Source organism: Globicephala melas, chromosome 15 (assembly GCF_963455315.2).
Source record: "Globicephala melas chromosome 15, mGloMel1.2, whole genome shotgun sequence".
NCBI lineage: Eukaryota > Metazoa > Chordata > Mammalia > Artiodactyla > Delphinidae > Globicephala > Globicephala melas.
In genome coordinates, this window is record NC_083328.1 from 30671721 (window position 1) to 30696170 (window position 24450).

The following is a 24450-nucleotide window of genomic DNA, read 5'->3' on the forward strand; positions in this document are numbered from 1 at the left end:
CGGCGAGCCCGCCCCGCGAACCGCGCCCCCTCCCCAGCTCTGTTCCCGCAGTTCGAGCAGAGCAGCTGGCTGAGCGGAGTAGATCGTCAGGTAGGGAGCTTCTCCGGGGACCCCAGGAGGGGTGTGGTGTGGTGCCCCCGCCCCGAGGGAGGCCCAGGAACCTCCGGGATGGGACCTCGGCCTCTTCTGCCGCCGCTGCCCCCATTCACCGCCCTCTCTGCAGGGTCTTCCAGCTCGCCGGCAGAGGGCCCCAGGCTGGGTCTCTCTAGGCCCCTAGGAAATACCCGGGCCGCCTTGGCCTATTTGGGGAGCGCGGGTTACTCATCCCCCTCTGGAGAATGGTGGGTGTGGCAGCAGCTGGAGGGATGTGAGGCGGACGTCGGGTTGCATTTCCCGCCTGCCCACCTGTTTTCTTCTAGCGGAAAAAACCCTCCCCTCCTCCTCGTCCCGCCCCCGCCCGCCCCCACCCCTTACCACCCTCCCCCTGCTTTCGCCTGTGGGCTGGAGCAGGATGGGGTGACTCGCGGTGCGCTGGGGCGAGGCGCGGCGGGGGTGGGGGGCGCCGCTCGGGGAGATGGAGACAGCCCCCAGCCAGGCCTGGCAGCGCCAGCTGTGGGCTCAGTGGTGGGACGTCGGCCGGGCTTGGCGGGGAGGTGGGCTGGGGGTATCCTGGCGCCGGACGATTGGCCGCGTCTGGGGAGGAGGAGCTGCCTGGCGCTCGCCCGGTGTGTTTGCGTCTGGATGAGGGGCCCCAGAGGCCTTGCCGAGAAACTTCTTCCGCGCCCACAGGCTCCCTCCCGACAGCCTCACTGGCAGCCCAAGTTTGCAGGCCGGAAATGCAACGGTTTTTTGTTTTGTATTGATTTCTAACAAGGAAGCCCCTGGTCCCCATAGCTTATCTGGGGTTGGAGTGGATGTGTGTATTGGGGGTGGGGGACAGGAGATAAGCCCCTCCAGGCACGATCTCCGTTCCCACAGGCGGGGGTGTCTCACTGCAAAGTAGGAGGCTTCTCTGAGCCTCCGTCTCCCCATCCGTAGACTGGGGATGTAACTTTTCCTATCATAACGGGGTGAGTGAGAATAAAAGGACATGGCTAACCCAGTGCGGGGAGGAACATTAGCTACTGTTAACATTTTTTACTGGCTTTTTGGATATTTCTTGGTCTCTTCACTCCCTCATTGGAGGAGTCTTGCCCCTCCAATGCGTTCGCCACCCTGAACCCAGGGAGGACTTGTAAAAACAGGTTCATATCAACCCCCGGCTTAAAATCGTCCACTGATGCCCCCCATTGTCGGTCAAGTCTCAAACTTTTCAACGGAGCTTTCTATTATCTTCCCCCGAGACCCTCCCATCCTCTTTCTGCCGCCCGTCCTCCCTCCCCCTGGGCCTTTGCCCCTGCAGGTCCCAGGAAAAACTTCCCCACTCCGCCTTTAGGACTCGAAGCAGCCGCTGCCTCCTCGGGGCCAGGGCCCTCCTCCAAGCCCCCTCTGTGCTCGCCTTCCCCGGGCGGACTTGAGGACCGCGCTTCTCAAAGCTGCCATGTTTGTCAGTGCCTCCCCCCCACCCCCGCCCCCAGCTGGCGCAGGAGCCCCAGCAGAGCCGGAACTGGGGCCTGTAGCGCCGCCCAGCCCAGCCCGGAGTAGATGCTCGCAATGAGCTGAGCCAGGCCCAGCGCCGGGCTCTGGGTCCTGGGCGGGGACGAGGGTGGGTCTTTGTCTCACCGAGTGGCAAAGTCAGGGCATTTGGTTTGTGTCCCATCAGCAGGGACAGGAATGGGAGGGATTATTCTAGATGGCCCCAGGCCTGACAGTTCTATCGTTAGCGGCTCCACCACTGTTTCCGAGCCTTTGTATCTGGTACCCCCTGCACAACATCCTCCGCACGACGTCCGCCGGGCTGGGAGGCTGCACCAGGACTGTCCCATTTGACAGATGGGCAAACTGAGGCAGGGAGCGATGAGGTCGCTTGCCAGGGGTCACAGAGGGAGTGGAGTGCAGAGTTAGGCCTGAGACTCAGGTCTGACCGAAGCCCTGGGAGAATGGAGGCGAGAATGGAATACAGGAGGGCTGGAAGTGGGGGTGATGGGGTGCGGAGTAGGCCCCTAGTTACGAACAAGGGCTTGGGCTCCTCCCAGGAGGGCTGCCCAGGCTGGGAGCCGGCGGGCGCAGGGTCCTGGGCGGGGCGGGCGTGTTCGGGAGCGCTAACGGGGGGCAGTGCTGGAGGGGCGCCTCTTCTTCCTGGTCAATGGCCCTCGGGTTTCTGGCCTCTTCCCAGCACTCTGGGGCGGCCGAGCAGTTCCCGGCTGGGCTTGCTCCCCCTCCCCGGATGCGGGCTGCACCCTCCGCGCCGAGTTCGTATTTCTTCCTGCTGCTGGCGCTGCAGGCTCCAGCCAGGCCGCCCCGCCCTTGCGCCCCCTCCACTTAATTCCCCAGTTACCCCAACTCCGCTCCCTCCCCCCTGACTCCCCGCCCCACCCTTTGGCCTCGGCGCTCTCTGAATCCCCGCCCCTTGAGTCCCCGCCCCCTTCCTTTCCCCCTTTCCCCCTCCCCTCTATCCTCGCTCTATTCCCCGCCTCCCCCGCCTGAGCCCCACTCTCCCCCGAACAATGGAGGGGAATGTGGCCCAAGCCCGCCTCGGGCTCCTCATGGGCCTCTCCTGCTTCCTGGGACCCCACTGTCCAGCCTCCGCTGGCTCACCCAGCCCCTCGGCCCACGTGCCCTTGGTTCTGCGGGGCTGGGGCTTAGCTGGGCTGGAGGCTGAGAAGGGAAGGGAGGCGTCTCTGCTGCCTCAGCTTACAGACGAGGAACCTGGGTGTACTAAGGTGACTTTGTGACTCATCTAGAGCCCCCCCCAAAAAAATTTCCCTTCCACCCTCTTATGCTGGTTGAGAGGTGGGCAAGGCCGATAACCCGGTAACCCGCACTACTCTTGTGTGTGTTCTACTCTGTGTCGGTTGACCAGCATCTACCTTGCTGGGGGGAACTCCTTAGAAATGCAGAATCTGGGACTCCGCCCCCATCTTCAGCATCTCCATTTTAGCACCGACTTTCTCCAGTGTCCTGTCCTGTTCCCTTCACGCGGGCTAGTAGTCATCCCCACCTGCCAGACACCTGGGAGGTGCCTGAACATGGTGCCCAGCCCTGGCCTCCCCATCCAGAAACCCATGGAAGGCTCGACACCCCATTTTTCAGAGTAGGCTTGGAGAGATCTGGCTTTGCTGAGAACCATGCTGAGAATGAAGCTCCCAGCTTGAACTCAGCTCTTCCCCTCCATCTCCCTGCCCTCAAGCGTCTGAAAGCTACCAACAATGCATCCTTGTGGAATGAACTGCAAACTCCTTCTCACTAAAGTGTAAATGATGGATAGCACTGCCAAGGATCCCCTCCCTGGAGTCAGCAACTGGCTACTTGGCTCAAGACAGACTTGTCCTTGATACGATTGGTGGGACTGGTGGGGTTTGAGGCTGAGAGGAGGGGAGGGGGTTAGCAGGAGCTCTGCAGGATTGGGTCTCCAGTCCCTTGATATGTGGGTGGGTGGAAGAGGGGTCAGGAAGACCAGAGCCTGGTGCCCAGCTGAACTCTCTGAACCTTCCAGGAGGACATGCAGGGCCTGTGGAAAATTCCCAGGCTATTTTGGTCTGAGGCCCCCTTCCTGCCCTTTCCCAGGGTAAAGGCCCTGCTGGTGCCGGGGGTGGGGTGGCCTCGCCCCATCCACTGATGTGCACAAACAGGCAGTGACAGGTGTGCATCCACGGGTGCGCCTGGCTTCAGACACACACGTGCGCACATACACCACACATGTGAGCAGAGCCAAATACGCCCATTACAGTCCTGTGCACACACAGCCATACGCATTTACACACATGCACACACACAGGTGTGTGCACACAGCTCAGCAGCCGTGGCATGCCTTGGGCGTGACATTCCGTCTGAGTTTGCTGCAGCCCTGAGGCCCGTCCCGGGTCTGGCCTAGAGCCTCCTAGCAGACTGAGCCTCAGTTGCCTGTTTGCAAATGCCCTGCAGCTGTAGGGAGTTGAGGGCGTCCAGGAGGGGGGCTAGTGGCAGCGGGTGGGCCCTGCCTCCTCCAGGGTCAGTTCCAAAGCTCCCCTGGTGTTGCTGGGAGAGCAGTTGCTGGTTGGAAGCACCGGTGGGTGGGGATGAGGGTGGGGGGGTGACTGCCGCACACCCCCCATCTGTGTGTTGGAGGGCAGCAGTGGGCCCCAGAGCTGGCTCCTGGGCTACTGGCTCCCCCCTCCCCCAGCTGTTTTCCTTACAGCTGGACTTTAACCCAGGCCTCCCCACACAGAGGCCATGTACTCCTTCTCCCTGCCCCCTCCCCCATGCCGCTCCCCCTCCCCACGCAGGCCCCTGGGGGCGGGCTGGCTCTTGTCCAGGCCTGCTCCAGCTGCCCCAGCTGCTTTCAGCTCTGATGGCCCAGGGGAGGCGGGCAGGGTGGTGGTTAAGGATCCTGAGTCTCCCAGGCTGGCACTTACCTTCCCGTTCCCACTCCGAGAGGCTCTAGTGCCCCCCATGCCTCAGTTTCTCCCACTGCCAGGTACTCATGCGTGGAGCCCCCTGCTGCTGCTCGACTGTGCAAGGCACCGAGCACACAAGTACACATGAACTCCAGCGGGGGCTTCGGGTCCTAATGCTGGTTAAGACCCTGCTCTGTCCCAGCCCCAGTGCCGGGCCCCAGGATGTGGAGGGACTCCATGCTGCCTTCAGGTTGCTCCCCGCTCAAGAGGGTGGGCTTCCATTAGCATCTCTGCTGGACTGGGTATACTAGGGGAGTCAAGGGGGCTGGGGTGGAGAGAGAAGGGGGGCCCCAGTTTGGGCCTGCTTCATTAACCTAGGGGGAGGTAGCCCTGGCAGGGGACATGGGGACAGTCAGACAGACATGGATGTGAAGAATGAAGACACATGGAGATGATGGTGTTGCCCTCCAACCCAACCTGCCTCTCACCTCTCACCCCTCCTTCCCCAGTGCCCCGGCCACCCCCCCGCCCCCAGTCTCCTTGCTGGCCTCCAGTCACACCTGCCCTTGCCAACCTCAGAGCCTTTGCACAGGCTGTTTCCCACACCTGGAAGAGCCTCCCTCTGTTTTGTAAATGGTCCACTCTTTCTTACTGTCCGGGACCCAGCCTGCACCCTCATTAGAGTGGCACCCCAACCCTGCTACTTTTTATGTCCCTCTATGTATTTCTTATCAGCCCTTTCAGCAGTCTGTAATGGTTATTTATTTTTTGGCCACACCACGCAGCTTGTGGGATCTCAGTTCCCCTACCAGGGATTGAACCTGGACCATGGCAATGAAAGCCTGGAATCCTAACCACTAGGCCACCAGGGAACCACCTGTAATGATTTTGTTTATATATTTATTGACCTGTTTCTTCTCTGGCTCCAAATTCAGCCGTGTCTCTAGTGCCATGAACAGGGCCTGACACTGGGCACATATTTGTTGAATGACTTTATGATGACAGTTATAACAACAATCGTAGCTGACACTTAATGCTCACTTGTTCTGGGTGGGGAGGGTATGCAGAGTGCCTAACATGTATTGTTTCATTTCAACTTCATGACAATGGTGTGAAGTCAGAACTATTAAAATCCCCATTTTCCTCATGCAGAAACCAAGGTCCAGAGAGGTTAAGTAACTTGCCCAAGATCACACAGCCGGCAGGGTGGGATTTGAAGTCAGATGTGCCTGACATCAGGGGAAAGAGGGAGATTGTGGATGCGGGGGAGGGCACTTCCCCGCCTCACCCTGGTGTCACCAGGACGCAGTGGTCCCACCTGCTGTCCTGCGTGGGGCTTTCCCTTCTCTGGGCTGGCCCCCTTCCCAGAACCCCAGGCATTGAACATTCTAGGACTCTATGACCTGTACTGGTGGGTCATGCTGGAGCTCTGACCCCCGGGCCAAGGAGCCGGGGCCTTTCTGGGCTGGCTGCGGCTGCGGCTGAGAGAAGGGTCAGGAGGTAGCTATATCACTTCCCCCGGGAAGCCAGGCAGCCCTCTCCCTTCCCAGCCAGAGGGAGCGAGTCCTGAAAGGGGAGTGGGGGGGTCTGTGGGGGACTGTGGGGACAATGGAGGAAGAGGTTTCGTCCTTTCGGGGAAGGAGGCAGCCCTTTCCCTGGAGGATGCAGGTTGAAAACTGGTGTCCTGGGGCTGCGTAATTGCTATAGACCAGGCACGCATGGGGCATGGCTGGTGGACTGGAGGCTCCAGGCTGTCAAAGCTGCTAGTTTTTTCAAACTAGTTGGAAACCTAGATTTTGGAGCAAACTCCTGGGATGTTTAAAAGATAGCTCATATTTTAAATTTGAAAACCCCATGTGAACCACACAGAACCCAGCAGGGCTGCCCTGTGAACGGGGGTGATGTCCGAGTCGGCCTCCTCCACTGTCCTGGGGCCACAGGGCCCTGCTCTGCTCCACCTTGAGTCCCCATCCCCCTTCCTGAGCAGGTGCTGAGTGATGCCCACCCAGCTGCCCCACTGTGCAGATGGGAAAATTGATCCCAGAGAGGGGAAAGGACTCAGCCAAGGTCCTTTGGCTCCTGGGCTTTGCTTTTTCCTCGTGGCCTTGAGGCAAGGCTGCCAGTGTGTTGGGTACAGCGGCCACGTGCTGCTCTTGACACAGTTGCCAGAGCGAGGCAGGGACTATGGAGTCCGCTCCCTCCAGCCCCTCCAGCTGGGTCTGCCCCCAGCCTCTGATGCATGTTAGGGGTCACGGAGGGAATTCGATTTCTTAGCAGCAATTGGAGACTCAGGCTGTGTGGAAATTAACTTTAAGGCCTGGATCTGAGTAAGGGTCCAGGTGGAGATGCTGCCTTTGAAATGCCCCTGCCCCTCAGGGTCCCACACACTTACCTGCCGGGCTTCCCTCTCCTGGATGCAGGCCTGACTTAGGGTCTGAGCCTTCTTTGGTTTGTGTCCCGGAGTTTCCTGGAGGAACACTTGAGTGTTGGTCCCTTTTTTGCCTCTGCCTTCCCCACAGTGTCCGGCACTTAGCCGGGGCCAGGAAATGTCTGATGAGTGGCTGGAGTCCTTATCTAGGTGGTTGGCATTGAAACATCCCCGCCCGCCCTGCCTGCCTGCCTCCCTGCTCCCGCCCTCCCTCCTTTCCTTCCTTCCACAAGGATTTACCACGCCTGGCCTGGCGTGTGCCAGGGTCTGTGCTGGGCACTGGGAACATAGAGGGGGCCAATGGTGTCCTTGTCAGTGATGCGACCTGGCATTTCCGTACAGAGCAATGATAGCGGGAGGCCCACGGCAGCTGCAGGAGCCCAGACCAGGCGCCTGCCCCGGCTGGAGTGAGCCGGGCGTGTTTCTGGAGCAGGTGACCTCCACGCTGAGTGAGCCTCGAGCCTGCATTCCACAGCCAGAAGAATGAGTCTCAGATGGCAGACGCTGGGGTGGGGAGGCATCTGGGGAGGCCCCTCCTTGCAAGGCATGAGCCCCTGAGAGCCCCTGTCCCTCTCCAGGTCGGCCATGTCATCTGAGCCTCCTCCCCCATCACAGCACCCCACCCACCAGTCCTCGGCCGGGCTGCTGGATACCCAACAGGCCCGAGACCGCTCACCATCCCCGCTTCGGGGCAACGTGGTCCCGAGCCCACTGCCCACTCGCCGGACAAGGACCTTCTCAGCGTGAGTGTCAGGCTTCCTGAGATAGGTCGCCTGCGGGGTCCAGAGAGCCTCATGTCCCTGTCAGATGGGAGACTCGGGGTTGGGAAAGGGCTGATGGTGAGAAACTGGGCAGGCGCCTCGTAAACTGTACGGCGCTGCTCCAGGCCCACTTGAGGCTGTCACGAGCTGGGGGCAAGGATTGGTGATGGCCAGGGGTGGGAAACCGCTGGGGTCTTAAATCATCAGGCTTTAACGACACACAGGCCTCTTCCCCCGTGAGCCCTTGACTTCATGGCTGCAAAAGGGGGACAGTAGCAGGGTGGCCACGGTGCCACAGGGGACCCACACGGTGCCTGGGAGATGCAGAGCTCAGGCCAACGAGTGGAGGCTGCTGCTAGCTGCTGCTGCTAATAGCCTTCGGAGGGAGGGATGCGCAGAGAGCTTTTAGTCAGAGGGGGAAACTGAGGCCTGAGAAAACCCTGCCAGCGTCATTCAGAGAGTCCTTGTCACCAGGGTCTCTGTGAATGGCTCCCAGAGTCGTGCAGTGCACAGCCTGCACAGCTGTACGTGGTGGCCCTGGCCAGGACTCCCTGGGGCACAGCGTGGGTGGGCACTGGGATGAGCTGGGTGTGCCCGGGAAGCCGGGGGCTGTTCTGGAGGGCTGGCGGGGGCCGCTCACGCTTTCTCCTCTCTCTGGCAGGACGGTGCGGGCTTCACAGGGCCCTGTCTACAAAGGAGTCTGCAAATGCTTCTGTCGGTCCAAGGGCCACGGCTTCATTACCCCGGCCGACGGCGGCCCTGACATCTTCCTGCACATCTCCGAGTAAGACAGCGGCCAGTCTGGGTGGGCTATGTCTGGGGTGGGTGCTGCCGTGGCCCCGAGGAGGCAGGGAGGGCGTGTGACTCTCCTGGGCGCCGGCTATGATGATGGTTGTGCAGCCAGGTGTGTGTGACTCTGCTTGTGATCTGTGTGTGACCGTGTTCAGCGGTGGGGTCGTGAGCCCGTGGTGGTGGTGGCAGTGTGTCAGGCTGCAGGCGACTGCGTGTGCGCATGTGTGAGTTGAGATCTGCTTGGGGTGGGTCTGAGTGCCCGTGTGGGTCTGGTGGGTGGGGAGGGGCGTCCCTGTGAGTCTGGGGAGCTGTGTTTCACCTGGCGGCTGGGCTCCTGCACTTCCTCGGGGGAAGCAGCTTGGTGAGGCGGGGGGCTGCCTGCGCTCTGTTCCAGGAAGGAAGTTTGGGGCTGGACCCTTTCTCCTGCCACTTGCTCACTGACGTCCTTCCTTCCTGAGTGTCTGGAAACCCTGGGGCGGGCAGTGGGGGGGACCCAGGGTGGAGCCCACACGTCCTTGGTCTTGGGGCTGGAAGGCATCCAGCAGCCTGTGCTTCACTTCTGATCTTCTAAGCAGCCTGCAGATCTGTGGGGATCCGATTGGCACCCCGACCCGCACCCCAACCCTTGACCTCAGCGGCAGCTCCCCAGTCTTTCCGATTGTGGCAGGCAAAGTCCTTACCCCACACAGCAGACCTTGTCTACATAGAAACCATGTTTTTGGAATTAGGATCCTGTTGCACATGTCTGCTGGGATGGGAGAGTTATCCCTTCTGACCCTCCCCCAACATTCTTACACGCCAGGTCTTCAGTAGACCCCCCCCCGTACAGCGTAGACACGAGGATGACGCTAGAGCAATGCCTTTCACGTATGTATGAATCATGCGTGGATGTAGACATGTATCTCCACATTGCCTCTTTCCAGAAAGGATTTGTAGTGGTTGACAAGGATACACACAGTGCACCAAAAAAATTAGAAAGGAAAGGGTTGGGGGGCAGATAAGAAAGATGGGGATACTGTGATGCCTAGTTCCACTGCTAGAAGTGGGTTACATGTTTATTCCTGAGCTTCCTGGTGGCCAAATCAAAGAGGGCAGCACCATCTGCGATGTTATTCTTCAGTCAAGGCAAACCAGTTCCGGGGGAGCTGGCTGGTCTTGGTGCTCAGGATCTGAAGGGATTTTTCTCCTGGGGTCTCATCAAGGGGACATCAAGCTGGGCACCTCCCTATCACGGGTGAGATGGTGACTCATGTCCCATAGAAAGTAAGGGAAACGGACTTTCTGGAAAGCTCACTGGGGTTCTGAGGAGTTGAACAGCAGAGGTGTAGCCTGGTTTCTGGGACTCCTGGATGGGTCAGGGGGTTGGGGTGCTGCTCAGGAAACCCTCACCCGGGCCATCCCCCAACTCGGGCTCAGACTGCCTTTCCCCGCTGTTCCCTCCATCAGGCCCTCGGTGCCCTAGTTTAACATGCCATGTGAGCATCCCCAGGGGGTGGGGCTCCATCTCTGTCTCAGCAACCGAGGTCCCAGGGAAGGAGCTGATTGGGTGTGGGGCTCCTTAGCCACGACCAGAGGGCCATGGTGGTGCCCCCTGGTGGCAGGGCAGGGCGGCAGTTCCTCTGCGAGGGCTGGTGTCCTGGCTTCTCTGAGTGCCGGCCCTGAGTGCTCTCTCCCCACCCCACAGCGTGGAGGGGGAGTACGTCCCCGTGGAAGGCGATGAGGTCACCTATAAGATGTGCTCCATTCCGCCCAAGAACGAGAAGCTGCAGGCCGTGGAGGTGGTCATCACCCACCTGGCGCCGGGCACCAAGCACGAGACCTGGTCCGGCCACATCGTCAGCTCCTAGGAGAGGCCAGAGGCGCCCCTTCCCCAGGGCTTGGGGGAGACTCTGGGGCCGGAGGCAGGACCAAACTGGAGAGGACATTCTACCGCTTGAGATGGGGCTTCAAGGGGGGAGCGTGGTCCCTTTCAAGTGTCTCCTGAAGGAAGGGGTGTGGGGTGCTCTCGGCCACCAGCACAGCCTCTCACCATCTGAAAAGCATTAAAAGCATTGAAAAAGGAGAGGCGCCCGCTAGTGGCTGAGTGGAGGGTCTGTCCGAGCCCCACCCGGGACTGGGTCGGGTGGTCTTCCCCAGCCCACAGCCCCTCATCCCTGGAGGAAGGCTCAGAATCCCCAGATCTGGCCCTCTGGGTAGTGACATGGACCCTGCGTGTTTTCCCGGGAGGAATTCCCGCCCAAGCGGCCCCCTTGTGTCTCTCCTCGGCCCTGGGCAAAGCAGGCTTTTCTTTCTGGTTCTCAGCTGGTTGTTCAGGGGGCTGGGAGGGGCGGGGAGTGGGGGGAGGTTGGTACCTTCGCAGCGGGAGGTGTCACAGCTGGGTGTCTGGGAGCCCGGAGTCCTCCACCTGGCAGCGACCTGCTCAGAGGCGAATCCTAACTCTCTTCGAAGGCTGGTCCTTTCTGTCTGTCTTCAGGGTGAGTGATCCTGGCTCAGCAGCCCGTCACTGAGGTGGTGGGTGGGAGTGGGGATGGCGGTGGGAGAGGGGAGTGTGGAGAGGGGAGGCTCTTTAAGACCAGACCTTTCTCCGGATCCATCTAGAAAAGAGCAGGTGGTTTGCTTCCTGACAGCCTGGTAAAGTCAGAAGTTGAAGGGGAAATACACCTTTGGTGGGGTTTTCTGGAAAACTGGTGTGAAGAACTGCTTAGGATTTTCTTTTTTTTATTTCATAACTGAAGTTCTCACCAGAGCCAGCTCTGTTTGCACTTCGCTGCCGACATTGCAAACCTTTGTAGATATTTCCAGTAAACAGATCCTTAGGATTTTCTTTGCTGTGGTTTGGTCTGGCTTTAGTTGTGTTTTAAAAATAGCAATAGCTGGGAAATACGTCTTGAAATATGTGGCCTGTATGTAGTCAAGTGTCCATTTGTCAGTGCAGGGAGGCGAGCCCTTGAAAGACAATGACGGCCTAATCCAGTGTCTTAAATCTGGAAATTTCTGCAAGGGGGTGGAAGGCCAGAACTATTTTGCTGAGAACTGGTGGAGTTGTTATTGGGGTGTGTGTGTGTGTGTGTGTGTGTGTGTGTGTGTGTGTGTGTGTGTGTGTGTGTGTGTGTGTGTGTGTGTGTGTGTGTGTGTGTGTGTGTGTGTGTGTGTGTGTGTGTGTGTGTGTGTGTGTGTTTGCTGAGAACTGGTGGAGTTGTTATTGGGGTGTGTGTGTGTGTGTGTGTGTGTGTGTGTGTGTGTTTTTAAAGTATAACTGACCTACAACACTATGTTGGTTCCCTGTGCACAACACAGTGATTTGATATTTTCATACATCACAAAATGACCACTGGAGTTGTTTTAAATAGGCAAGTAAGTGTGTTGGTTTCCAGTATGCAGTGAAACATCATAGTTAAGGAAGTTGATCCTATTTCCTGGCCTGTCGTGCCCCTCGAAGGGTCCTCCTGCCTCTGCCTTCTGCTGCCCCGCGGTGGCCTTCTCCCCTCCAGCCTTGGATGGTCTGTCCCCAGGTGGCTCCTGGAGACCCGTCTGTTGGGTACAGACCACGCTTCCAGAGCCACTTCCCGAGACCCGTGCAGGCTCCCGGAGGTTGAGAACCTGCACCTTCCCTCCACCTGCTCCCCCAGGTGTCTCCACTGCCCTGTCCTCACCTTGACACATGGTTGGGGCTCCTTGTGACCTGCCAGCCCGCCAGCGGGCTGGGAGTTGGATCTGCTCTTCTGAGCTAAACTTTGGGCTCTCACTGTGTAGACTCCTTTGTAAATGGCTCTTGCTCTGTCCTTCCTGGTGACCACATCTTTCTCAGTCAGAGCTGGAAGGGACCCTTTCCCACTCAAGCACAGAGTCTCAAGTTACAGAAACTCCGGAGGCTCTGGGAGGATGGACGGTGTTGGCGACGGAGCTGGGCACAGAATCCGGATTCCTGACTGCAGGTCTCCTCCCACCAGCATCCTTCTCTCAGTAAAGTCTGTTTTGCGTGAGGCTCTGCGTTATGTGTTAATGGGAATCTGGTTGCCAGGGAGCTTTTCCTTGAAGCCAGCAGGTAAGGGCGTCTCCCCAGAGGAGGCTGACAGTCATTCTACTTTGCAGTCTGGTTTTTTGGAGGATGAATAAGAAAATGGGATCAGCCCTTCTTCCTTAATCATCATCCTCGTGCGTAGGCAAGCTTAGCAGTGGGATGTGGCTTCGTGACAGTAGAAAATGCCACTTACGTGGTCAGCTGTGGGTAAACGCACTGCTGATGCATTTAAATTGGTACTGTGTGAGCAGAAGCAGTCTGGCCAAGGGCGGTCCAGACAGAGGGAAGCTGGGAAGTGGGAGGGGAGGCAGCCCAGGTTCTTGGTTTCCAGGAGTGCAGCAGGGAGATGCAGGGGGCACAAGAGGCTGCGAAGGTCCTCCTTGGCCAGTGTTTCCCTCGGGAGGTAGATAATGGCTTTGGGCGTGCAGAGGTGAACATCTTTATTGTAAAAATATACAGATTTTCAGAGTGCATTAGGACAAATTATAACCAGCCCATCGAACCTGATTAGGGAAAGGCCGGAGTAAGCATTGAACCCCAAACACATGTGATGCCATGCGGCTCGAGGGAGGGAGGGTGGGTTTGGTGGAAGCCAGGGTGAGGGGGGTGGGGGTGGGCAGATGTGGAAGGGAGCCTGGAGGCCTGGCCGAGTTGGCCCTGTCTGGGCAGGAGAGGGAAGCAGCCCTCAGGAAGTGATTCAGGGCCACCTAGGCCACCTTCGCCTCACCCAAATGTTTGCCAAACTTGTTTCGTGCGGGCCCTCCAGTCACTCCCTGCCCGGAGGCTAGACAGACCTACCCTCGTCACACAGATGGGCCTCCCCCGGCCCCTCCCTCGGGGTCGAGTTCAGGCTCCTCACTGAGCTTTATATGGGCCTTCCAGCGGCCAGTAGCTGCTAGTGGTCTTTCCCTTGAGGCTTCTTAAGCCCTAGAGCCCGGGGCTAAATACCTGGTCAGCTTCTGCAGTGCAGGGGGTGGGGGCAGGGGGTGGGGAAGGGGAGGAGGACGCTTTCTTAACAGCCCCACGCTGACCTGGGGCAACCTCTTTGCTTCCCTCTTGCTCAGCATTTAGCCACCATGTTTACATTTCTTGTGATGTTGTCTACCGTCCTGGAACGGCAGAAGGCTGAGGGAATGACTTATCCTCGTCTGTCAAGCAGGGATGACAGTCCCGTCTTACAGGGTTTCTGGGGATGATTAAGTTAGCGATAGCTCACACTGTTCTAAGTGCTTCACTGAAGTTAACGCGGTTAAGTTACACGTGTGGTAGGGACTATAACCCCATTCGACAGATGAGCAAACTGAGGCTGGGGTGAACTCGTCCTCCATCACACAGCCAGTCAGCAGCAGCTGAACCAGGATCTGAATCCTGGCAGCCGGCTCTTACCTGCCAACGACAGAAGCTGCTGCTTTGCGAGCACGTGTAAGGCATCAGCCGCTGCTGCCTGCATGTTACTTACCTACTATTACCTGATGTCCCCACCACGGAGCCCAGCTGCGGAGGCCCTCGGGGAGCAAGGTGGGTGCTGGGGAATACCTAAAGAGAGAAGAGGTGGGATACATGGCCGGGGAGCTTGGACCGGATAAGACCACCGCAGCAGGGGAAGGATGGCGCAAAGTCTGAAGTCGTTGGAGGTGGGGAGGCAGGTTGAGGGAATTGTGACAGTGTAGGGGAGGGGGCCCAGCCTGATGGCCTCGGGGTACCTACCCAGGGCAACCCTGTGCAGGGCGGAGAAACAGTGCACCCTTCACCTCATGAAAGTTGGGACAAGTCTGAGTAAGACTCAGTTGTCTCGTTTTGATATATAAGGAAACTTCTATGGAATACTGGATCCTTACCCAGTGGGCAGAAAAGCCTGGAGGGTGGGTCGATGCCAGTTGGTAAGTGCAACCCCCAACATCGTGGGAACGTCAGCGTCACAACGAGTGGCCCCTCAGGTCCAAGAGGGCTGAGCTCTTCCCCCAGAATCTGAGAAGATACCAACTCACTTAACTCGAGGAGAAAACAGTAATCAGAAAGAAAAATAGGAAACAATAAAATCACTTTAATTTGCTACTCTTCATTTGGAAAGATCATTACAGTATTGTGTAAAATTCAGCCAGGAAGGATGCCACAGGACGGCACAGTCCTGGGAACCAGTGAGAACCGTCACCCCGGTGTGTGGCCCTGGGCAGGTGAGGGGGCTGACCTCGCAGCCTGGCGCTGATCCTGAGCTGAGACAAGCCAGGCTGGGGGAGGGTTGGGGGGAACCAGGTTCCTCTGTGATGAAGGTACCTGGTGGGGGCAGAAAGGTGGGCTGCTCAGAGTACCTCTGTAATCCCCACTTGAGATTCAGGTCTGCAAGCAAGCCCCCAGCAGAGGCCATGCCTGGACTGATGCCGGCCCCGGCACTGGTCTGTGGAGGAAGATGCTCAAAAGCGACACAGCAACCGTTTTCTTGGAAAGCTCTCTTCCGTGTTCTGTGTTGTGGACGAGGCTCTGCGCTGCCTTCCAGTTATACAAGGAACTTGCAGAAGGCGGGAGGGAGGAGTGAAGGTTGCAGACCCAAACACGGCAGCTCCGAGGGCCTGGGTGGATGGGCTTATTCAAATATCGGCAGAGAAACGGTACAGCTCCTGATCTGTTAGTTCAGGCTCTCCCCTGATCCCTGACGAACTAGGGCAAACAGGCCCTGGGGACAGCAGGAGGAGGTTTTTTGGGTGAAGTGTGACCGCCTCAGTTAGTCTCTAGGCCTGGGCTCGAAGCTGCGTCCCGGGAGGGCCATGTGCCAGTTCTCGGCGGGGTTGTTGGTTCCACTGCCTCTGTCCCAATGGCTAGGAAACCAGCGGGCTCTTCAAAGTGTAGTGGATACAGAGCTACCCCTGCTTCCTGGGCCAGCTAGGTGCAAAGTCCCTGGGGTCAGTGGTCACTCGGCCAGCGCTCTCACGGGGGAGCTTCATTTCTGGAAGTGTTTTTAACCATGTCCCAGGGTCAGATCATTGTAAACATCTTGTCCTTTCTTTCTCATCACCAAAGCCCCCCTCCTGGTACTGATGCAGAGGGTTCCAATGTGAATATCTGTTACATTTTCCACAAGACCCATGAGGAAAGAGGGAGGGTCCAGGCACACTCGTTCTTCCTGTATCATTCTAGAATGATGGGAAAGTTTAAAAACAAAAAAACCCCAGGTGTACTGTGATCGCACGTATCAGGGCAGGGCTGGGGGTCCTGAGACTCGGGGTGGGGACAAAACCCTCTGTTGGAGACAGTCCTTTGAACCATTCTTGACAAGCCTTTTCTTCTCCCTTCTGGCTGCTTCTAGCACTGGAGGCGGAGGGCCATTTCCCTGCCAAGTGAGGACCCGAGTGACAACCGTACAGTGGGCTGGGGGTGGGCGTGGCGGGACGCCCCTCCCACGGGGAGAGGGATGGTCAGCAGAAGAGCTCCTCACAGATCCTGCGTGTGTCCTCGGGCGCCGTCACGGTGTAGCCCACCGTCCTCGGGTCTGTGAAGATCTCGTGGTCGTTCCCGCCCTGAGAAGACACGGCGCAGATGCAGGCGCCACCTGGCTCCTCCTGGGCCAAGGCTGTTGCCACCCAGGGGCCTGGGGCCACCAGGGAAATAGGACCAGAAATGAGGACCCTGCGATTTTACCGGGTGGGGAGCATCTCTTCAGGCACCTTTTCTTAGCCCCCAGGAGAGGAACAGCAAGGGTACTGTCGTACCAAAAAAGGGTTTTTCACCTTCCCTTGAACTGCAGTTTAGCTTTGGAACATGCAATTATGCCTATGAAAGAAATCACGATGTTCCCATGAAGGTCTGTCTAAGGCTTATTTTTCTATCAAGAAAGCAGAATTCTCACCCCATCAATTTGTTTTAACTGCATCCAAACTTTCCTAACAGGTCATGGGGGACTGTAGGAGGGCAGACAGTCCAGAGCAGCACTGCCCTTGAGACTTTCTGTGACGATGGACACGGTCCACCTCTGAGCCGACGGAGGCCACACGTGAGGCCTGTGACAGAGGGACTGAGTCTGATTCACTGAAGTTTAAATAGGCCCATGTGGCTGGAGTCTGAGCCTGGTGGCCTGGGCTCAGATCCTGGTCTAGCACCAGTGAGGGGGGTATGTGGGCAGCTCCTCATCTGTGAAATGGGGATCGTGGCGGAACTTCGCCCAAAGCACCGAGGCCACTGGTGGACGCGCAATCCTGGGGCAGCCCCAGCGCGCAGCTAGCACCGCTTCCTAGCGTTTTCATGCTTCCTTCCCCCTGGTGAGCCCCTAGGAGTTGAGGCCCAGTCTGAAAGGGGCCAGGCATGCTGGGTGCAGGGGGTCCTGTGACTGTGCTGCACCCCCTTCCCCAGTCCCGCCCATCTCAGGGGAATGCTGCTTCCACAACCCACAGCCCTGCAGGAAAGCCCCTGCTTAGCTTCTCATGGAATTTCCTATATTTTCCTCATAACATTGGATAAGCAGTCTAACACAAAATCTTGAAAAAAAAAATCAATTAGTTTATAATGTGATGAAAATCACTGCAGAGAAAATGGATTTTTTCATAAAACACAGAGCACGAAGCCAGTATGGAGAAAACGATTCTGTACGAAAATGACATCCTTTTAAACAACTGACACCTGAAATTATGGCTGCTCTCATCTTTGTAAGAACCACCCACCCCCAAGCAGACGGCTTCCCTAGGAGAAGGTGAAGTTCATAGACCTCATGAGGGACTACTGCCTGGGCCGAGGCGCGCTGGGTGGAGCCATGTTGGGAGGCCATGACCTTGGAGCCACACGGGGGAATGTTCTTTCCCAGAAGCCTGCCAAGCCTTGCGCGGGCCTCACGAATTTATGTCCTGTGAAGGGGCTCTGGTCATTCATCTGGCCCCCAGTTCATGGCCAGCATCTCCTGAACAAGTACACGTGAAGACAATTCTTACGACAAAAAAAAGATTTCTCTTAGGAACGGCCTGGTGTGGGGAAACCAGCACAGAGCACCTAACCAAGCAAGCAAGAACTCCTGCTCTATTCAGAAAAACCCAGCACCCACCTGGGGACACTTTCACTCCAGTGTCACTCACCGACCCTGGAGGGAGGGGTTAGTCTTCACGGATTAACCCAACAAACCGTGTGCAGCGCTCACTACCCTCCAGGCATGGTCTCAGAAGCTGGAGATACAGTGGCAAACAAATGACGTCCACCTAAGGGTCGCCTTCCAAGCTTACATTTAAGATGGACATAAACAGCTCTGTGGATGCTTTGCCGGCATCTGCAAAGAATAAGGGGAGGGGACCAGGGTGACAGGGGAGACGCCTTTGAGCAGAGGCCTGAAGGAAGAGAAGGGACAAGCCCTGTGACCGCCCATCCGGGAAAGGCTGCCAGCCGGGCTAGAGCCTGCTGGGCTACAGCCTGCCGGGGAGGGGCCGGGCCGTGAGGCCTCGCAGGTCGAGATGAGGACTTGGGATTTTATGTGAAGCCTCCAGAAAGCCAGGAGCCAGGCTTCACACCATCAGGTTCACTTCACACGAGGAACTTTCTGGAGAATGGATGGGGGATGAGGACTCAAAAGCGGAAGCAGAGGAGAGTCAGGAGGCTCCAGCCCCCAGCCAGGGTGCAAGGCAGACAGAAGCCACTCTCTGGGGAGCAGGACCTCTGGAGCAGCAAGGCTCACAGATGCCACGCCTGCCCCAACCTGGAGAGGGTGTCCCAGGTGCCCAACAGATGCCTCACCTGACAGAGGGCCTGCTGGTGGCGACGGCGGGGAGCTGTCCGTGGAAGGAGGCTGAGCCCTGCTGCCTTGTAAGCCACTGACTCGTACCAAAGCCAGGTCCAGAGATTCCAATCACCCGGGAAGGAGAAACCTCCTGCAGCCCGGTGGGGCCCGCTGCTCTCAGAGGGCAGCAAAGCTGCACTGCCCGCACTGCCCACATCTCCCGCAGGGCAACTGGCCTCAGAGCGGGCGGGCTCCCTCCTGGGGCTGCACAGACCTTGCAAACCAGACTCGGAGTGAGGTCGGGAGAAGCAGAACCAAACCACCAAGCTAGTGAGTGCCACCCACTAGAAAAATAAGGCTACAGTGAACAGGAAACTTCAAAACTGGATTTGCATGTGCACCAAAGGTTACTGGATTCCTGCTGGGCAGGCTCAGCCACCCACAAGCTCCAAAACAAAGCTCCTGTTTCCTGGGAGAAGACGGAGGGAGGGAAGAGGCGAAGGGATGAGGAAGTGATCATGTTTCCGTTAAGGTGTACCTGGCAGGCCCAAAGTAGAGGCCCCGGATCAGCGCAGGCTGCCCATTAATGTTTAATCCCTACAAGGCCAAGGTCTGGGCCGACGGGAGGAGGGTCGCAGCGGGAGGAGGGTCGCAGCGCAAGCTGATTTTCTTGCATCAGTGTCCCCGGCCGCCGCCGGCTGCATGCCCTGCTCCAGACACAACTCCCAGGGGGTCTCTGCTGTGAGGATACCTGCCCGCGGCACAGGCAAGCTCTCTAGCTGCACATGGACGTTTACCTCGGGTAGTTCAATAAGCACTTAGCCAATTTCTATCCATTATGGGTACAAAGGCCACCAAGACAAAGGCTCAGCCTTCAAAGATCCCAGAGCAGGGGTTCTCCCCTGGCTGCAAGTGACAGTCACTGAAGGAGCTTTAAAAATACATCAATAAAACTGGGAAAGAACAAGAGACATGGGGGCCAAAGGCCCAGGATGCACTAAGAGCTCCCGTGCCTGGGTGTCTCTGGCCACAGGAGAGCTGGGTGCCCAGGGCTTACGCAGGAGGCTGGGGACCTGATGACTGCGGTGTGCGCTGCTCTCCCAGTATGTCAGAATTAGCTGTGGATGAAAACAACCTCAAACAACTTTCACGTTTAAAAATGAATGCCCTTAGATAACTGTGCTGATTTTTTTCCTAGAAAGAAGTAAACAGCTATGGTCAAAAACAGCCTGGCCCCAGGGTCATGAGGTTTTGAAAGCGATCAGGTGACTCCAATGTGCCTCCAGGGCTGAGGACCAGCAGCTCAGAATCTAGTGATGACCAGGCTAGGGGTGGGGCTGACGCCCCTGGGTGACTGCCCCTTAGGGTCTGGCGATGGCTCTGGCACAGCTCCCCTCATCTGTAAAACGGGGTTCAGAGATGCGTGAGGGGCCCTGGCACGGGAGCACATCGGGGAGATGCTGATGCTGTGGACACCAGTGAGCCCTGGGGGCCTTAAGCCTGGGTCTCCCTGAGCAGGAGCGTTGGGGTGAGGGATGCTCCTGCCTTGGGGTGGGGCTGGTCCACCGTCCTGTTCTCTGGACCAACGAGGCCACCAATTCTGGGGTCCGGAAGGAAGGCAGGCCCCCAGTGGACACATGGGACCCATGGTTCCCCTGCACAGCATCTGGCTTCCTGTCCTCCCGCAGGGGGCCCAGGGTTCTCAGCAGGGTTGAGAACCTCTAATCTGGTCCAGCCTCCTCCAGGAGGCTCAGACCACAAGGAGTGGCGATTTGCCCTGGGTCCCTCCAGGAACGAGCGACCCCCTCACCATGCTAACCTAAGCCTGCCACCAGCCACACAAGACCTGGGTCTCAGATTCTGCCACAGAAACAAACAGTCAGGTAGGTCTGTCCCAAGGACACATTCTGCACTTTTGTTAGCCCTAAGGAGCCTTGGGAGCCCTGGAGATGCCAGGAGATGCCGGGAGATGCCAGGCTCGCCGAGGAAGCCCAGGCCCCGGCCAGAGGCCTAACAGAATCTCAAGGGTCGCTGGGTACCACTCACAAGGGCAATCTGTCACCATCCCGCAGGCCCCCAATCTCACAGAGCAACCTCAGTACTAGGTGAGCCTTATCACAACTTCCTTAAAAGCAGGGGCCTCTGGATGCAGGCCAGGCAGGCCCGCCACTGGGAAAGAGGCACATCCCCAACTCCCTTCCCTCTAAGACCTCTCACTTTGTTCGGTCCTTTGGAAGCGGACCCACAACCCCCTGGATGGCCCGGGGCACTGAGGCTTAGACAGACTCACGTGTGGTCACCGCGCCGGGCTTTTGGGGGGCCGACTTGGGTGCTCTCGGTTTCCAAGCCTACCACCTCATGCTGACTGTAAAGGATGAGCAGTCTTAGTGTTTTGGAAGTGAGAGAGGAGAATAAAAAGGGCATGGGCTTCCAGACAGCACTCAGCGAGCAGCTGGCCCTCTGCGGGGCCCCCGCATTCCCCGCCTCCCCCGGCTGGTGGCGGAGTGGAAGTGTCCTGCTCGGGGTGGCGCTGAGGAAGCACCTGAAAAGCTTCGTTCCCTTCCTCTTTTCAATTTGACATTTTTAAGTTTTATTTTTCAATAGACAGCACCTTTATGCAGCTCAAAAATTTAAAAACAGGGTCTTGTCACAGCGGTAAGTCTCTCCCATCCTCGTCCCACCCCCACGGTAACTCTGTAATTTTGGGGGTACCCTTTCAGACCCCCCGTGTGCACTTACAAGCAGACACGAAGAGAGATGATTTCTCTGTGTTTACACAAAAATGGAGCCTCTTACCAGCACTGCTCCACACCAGCTGTGCTTATGCTACCTGGCATTCCGCTGTGTGGCTGGACCCCCGTTTATTTCTCCATCTCCTGCGAAGGGTGGGGTTGTTTCTGGCGTGCCCCTCTCTGTAGCCCTTTCTACACACGTAGGAGTGAACTGAGAGCCGAATTAACCAAAGTGGAACTGCGGAGTCACACCCATCAGTGGGTAATGCTCACCAAGTGTTCCAGTGGGTTTTCACGTCGCCCCGACTTCAAGTCCAGATGTTTTTTACAAGAAGCATTAAACAAGCAGAGGCACTGTTGCCTGGGAATTCGGCAGGGCTGGGGCTGAGCTGGCAGGCGCAAGCCCCCTGGAGAGCCAGGCAGAGCAGCCTGGGTGCATCTCCCCAGGCGCTGGCCATCTCCCTCCCCGCAGCAAACCGAGCCCCCCCGCCCCCCGCCCCCACCCGCTACTCCCACCAAAGGCCGGGCCCAGGGCCTGTAAGCTGCCTGTTGTGGCTGCCGGGACGGATGAGGGAGTTTCCAGGAGAGCCAGGGCCAGCCCCTTCCCTCTTCCCTCTGCTCTCTGGAGGTGCTCAGGGCAGGGGCTGGGGAAGACACGGGGGACTCGGTGCAACATCAGGCTCCGGCCGAGCTGCCGCGCAGGCGTCTAAGCCTGCTGAGCTTGGCAGGGAAAGGGCTTTTTACTGACAGCGCTTAGCTCAGGTGCTGTCTCCCTGGGAGCCGGCAAAAACATTTTGCCTTGGCGCAAAGAAAGAAAACAGCTTTCTAAATATCTATCACTGAATACGAAAAGAAACTTAAAGCAAGTATTTGGATTGCTCAGGGCCTCAGGTTGTTAAAAGATTTAGATGGCTGGACTGCTAACTCCCATCTCCAGGAAACCACTGATAAAAAAGATCAGAGAGGAGGTCAAAGAATGATGCGAGAGCGTTTACTGCAGTGCTCGTGAAGACAACGAAGAGCCACAAACGCAAAGGGCCTCTGCTAGGGAAATGGGTAAATAAGCTGTGCCCAAATGCTAGAATGTTAAACGGCCATTAAAGGCTTGTTTTCAAAGAACATTCCCCGATGTGGGGGGAACGAAATATAGTTAAGAGAACAAAAGCAGAAACCAGTGAACACACCGTGTCCCACATTTGGGGTCATATACATTGCAAAGAGGCTGAGAGGCATGTCAGCTGTGATTTACAAGTGTCTTTTCCTTTCTTCTTCATGCTTTTTCTAATTTTCTACAATGAATATCTATTAATTAAGAATGGGGGGGAACCTCCCTTCAATAGTATCCATTTTTTAAAAGTAGGTAAGATTAAAAAAAAACAAAAACTGACGTGTGGTAATGCAGTGGTTAAACAGAAAACTCTCTAATTTCCAAATGAAGAATTCCCCGAAGATGTTGTTTTCTAATTATCTCAAGAACTGCATTCCATCCTGCAAAGTCCCAGCTGAGGCTTCATCATCACAGAACAACCTGCCTCAGCCCCTCTGAAGAGCTGTCTTCTCAGCCTGCAGGAATCAGCCCAAAGCCGGGAGGATGGGGGGGAAGGCGGGGGACCGGTGAGGGCGGCTCGTGGGATCCTAGTTCCTCAACCAGGGATTGAACCTGTGGCCCCCTGCAGCGGAAGCGTGGAGTCCTGACCACTGGACGGCCAGGGAATTCCCCCAGTTTTATAATTTGGAAAGCAGGACATGAGACTATACTATCCAGAAGTCCCTTTCACGCTGGAAGACTAGCACGTTGAGATCTTACTGAAAAAGGCAGGTCCACATAGGAGAAACCTTAGCAAAACAGCACGCATTTTGGGTGGACCGGGGGTTGGAGGGATTAAAAACTCCATCCATGCAGCCTTTCTGCTGCTGCAGTACAGCCACAAAGCCTGAGACAGGAGCCTGATGGCAAGGTAGCTACCACCACCGGGTGGCCCGTGAGAGGGAAGCAGAGAGGCACGGGGGTGCAAGAGGAAGGTAAAGGGAGGCGGCCCCGGGCTGGGCAGTGACCACTGGGGGCTGAGCCTCCTCTGGGCCTCGATGGCGACAAAGCCCCTCCATCCAGCCCCTTGGGGACCCACCTGTCCTAAGGAGAGCCTCGCCTGCTACCTCGGTGGCTCTGGGGAAATTCCTCCTGCTGGCCTCTCAACACCTGGCTCTGCTCTCAGTCCCCAGTTTATTTTATTATTTTGGCCGCGCTGAGAAGCTTGAGGTATCTTAGTTCCCCGACCAGGGACTGAACCTGTGCCCTTGGCAGTGAAAGCGCCGAGTCCTAACCACTGGACCGCCAGGGAATTCCCATCAGTCCCCAGTTTAGATTTGGTCCCGGACTTGGGATTTCCGACAGCCCCCCCGGGACAGCCTCCTGCCCCTCAGTGTGTGATGCCCAGGCCTGACCCCCCACCTCTCATCTCTCCTGAATTCCAGACTCACGAGACTCTTGGTCCTCCTACCATTTAGGACTCCTAGTGCCCAACCTAAAGGAACGCCCCTGGGGAAAAAACACGGCGGAAACATGAAACAAAAACAGCAAGGGCTTTGAAACACAAAGAGGATCTGATGACAGCACTGGGTCTCATTCTGGAAGGCGCTCGAGGTGGGTGACACTTAACTCAAAGTCAAACTGAAAGGCTCCATCCTTGCCTTCAGAGGTGTCGGGTGTCTGAGCGCAGAGAAGAGGGGGCTCCCTCACCCCCCTCTCATAGGACAGAAGCTATTACTCAGTTTGAGCTGGGCTGCCAGGTGAAGTGTGGCTGGGGGCAGAAAAGCCCGTCTGTCCGCTTTCCCCCTCTTCAAACCCAAATTGAACAACGAAACAGCAAAAACACTTCTATACTTACTGGCATGGTTTTGTCACCAAAGAAATAAATGGTCTCATAGCCGTCCTTTTCCACATGTCCCAGGCAATACCTCTTGTCCCATCCATCAGGGAAGACATCAAAGCTGATCTGACCTCCTGCCGCGGGGAGGGAGACACACAAGCTAAAGGTGAAAAGGAGGCTAATGATATGTCACTGAAAGAAAATGTGCCCTTTGACCTTGTCGGCAACTGGAGTGCCAAGGTTGATTTTTATTACCTCAGTTTGCTAATTACAATACTTTACGGGTAGGTTCTAGAAATCAATTCTTGCATGACTTTTTTTTTCTCCAACATGATTTCACCTAAAACCTAAAAATCTAAAGTCTAAAAAAGAGACACAGTGCTGATTCATCAGAGTGAGACCCACAATGGCTTTGCACCCGAGCGGTCTGCAGAGCGCGCTTAAACGAAGCCCAAAGCAGGCCGGTGAAAGAGCTGCGAACAGCTTCCTTCAGCCGTGCTCCCCTGGAGCTGCACTGTGCGCTCGGCGGAGAGGCCTGGGAGCGGGATGCATCCAGCTCGTCGTGCAGGAAAATGAAAACCCCACGGACGGGGATTGCCAGGCAGCTTTCTTGGGCAACAAAAACCCTTTCAGAGCTGTGTCAGGGAAGGTGTTCATCTCACAGTTCAAGGATACTTAACAAGACACC

The 24450-nt window shown here is 57.1% G+C and overlaps 2 protein-coding genes across 6 annotated transcripts in view; one reads left to right on the forward strand and one right to left on the reverse strand.

The window, feature by feature from the left end:
- CARHSP1 (calcium regulated heat stable protein 1) lies at positions 1–10958 on the forward strand. The gene is made up of 4 exons (XM_030883920.2): positions 1–90; positions 7482–7646; positions 8326–8448; positions 10141–10958. Exons 2-4 carry the CDS (start codon positions 7489–7491, stop codon positions 10301–10303), a joined length of 444 nt encoding a protein of 147 aa, XP_030739780.1. The 5' UTR covers positions 1–90; positions 7482–7488; the 3' UTR covers positions 10304–10958.
- The window catches only part of PMM2 (phosphomannomutase 2), a 26504-nt gene continuing 11454 nt past the window's right edge, over positions 9401–24450 (reverse strand). Inside the window, exons 7-12 of one of the 5 annotated variants that reach the window (XR_009559001.1) lie at positions 23781–23896; positions 14316–14445; positions 13937–14013; positions 12110–12915; positions 10808–11050; positions 9401–10488 (exon numbers count right to left, since the gene is read on the reverse strand). Coding sequence is in view for 2 of the 5 variants with exons in the window: in XM_060284642.1 (XP_060140625.1) it covers positions 13943–14013; positions 14316–14445; positions 23781–23896 (317 nt within the window). In the remaining 3 variants the exon portion in view is untranslated. Of the gene's footprint in view, positions 10489–10807; positions 11051–11703; positions 11988–12015; positions 14014–14315; positions 14446–14501; positions 15990–23780; positions 23897–24450 lie in introns of those variants that run through there. The other 4 variants (XR_009559000.1, XR_009559003.2, XM_060284642.1 and 1 more) reach the window with 4 other exon arrangements.

Coding starts and splice junctions, on each gene's coding strand:
- CARHSP1 (XM_030883920.2), top strand. CDS start 7,489: ATGTCATCTGAGCCTCCTCCCCCATCACAGCACCCCACCCACCAGTCC. Junction 7,647..8,325: donor CGGACAAGGACCTTCTCAGC/GTGAGTGTCAGG, acceptor TCTCTCTGGCAG/GACGGTGCGGGCTTCACAGG. Junction 8,449..10,140: donor ATCTTCCTGCACATCTCCGA/GTAAGACAGCGG, acceptor CCCACCCCACAG/CGTGGAGGGGGAGTACGTCC.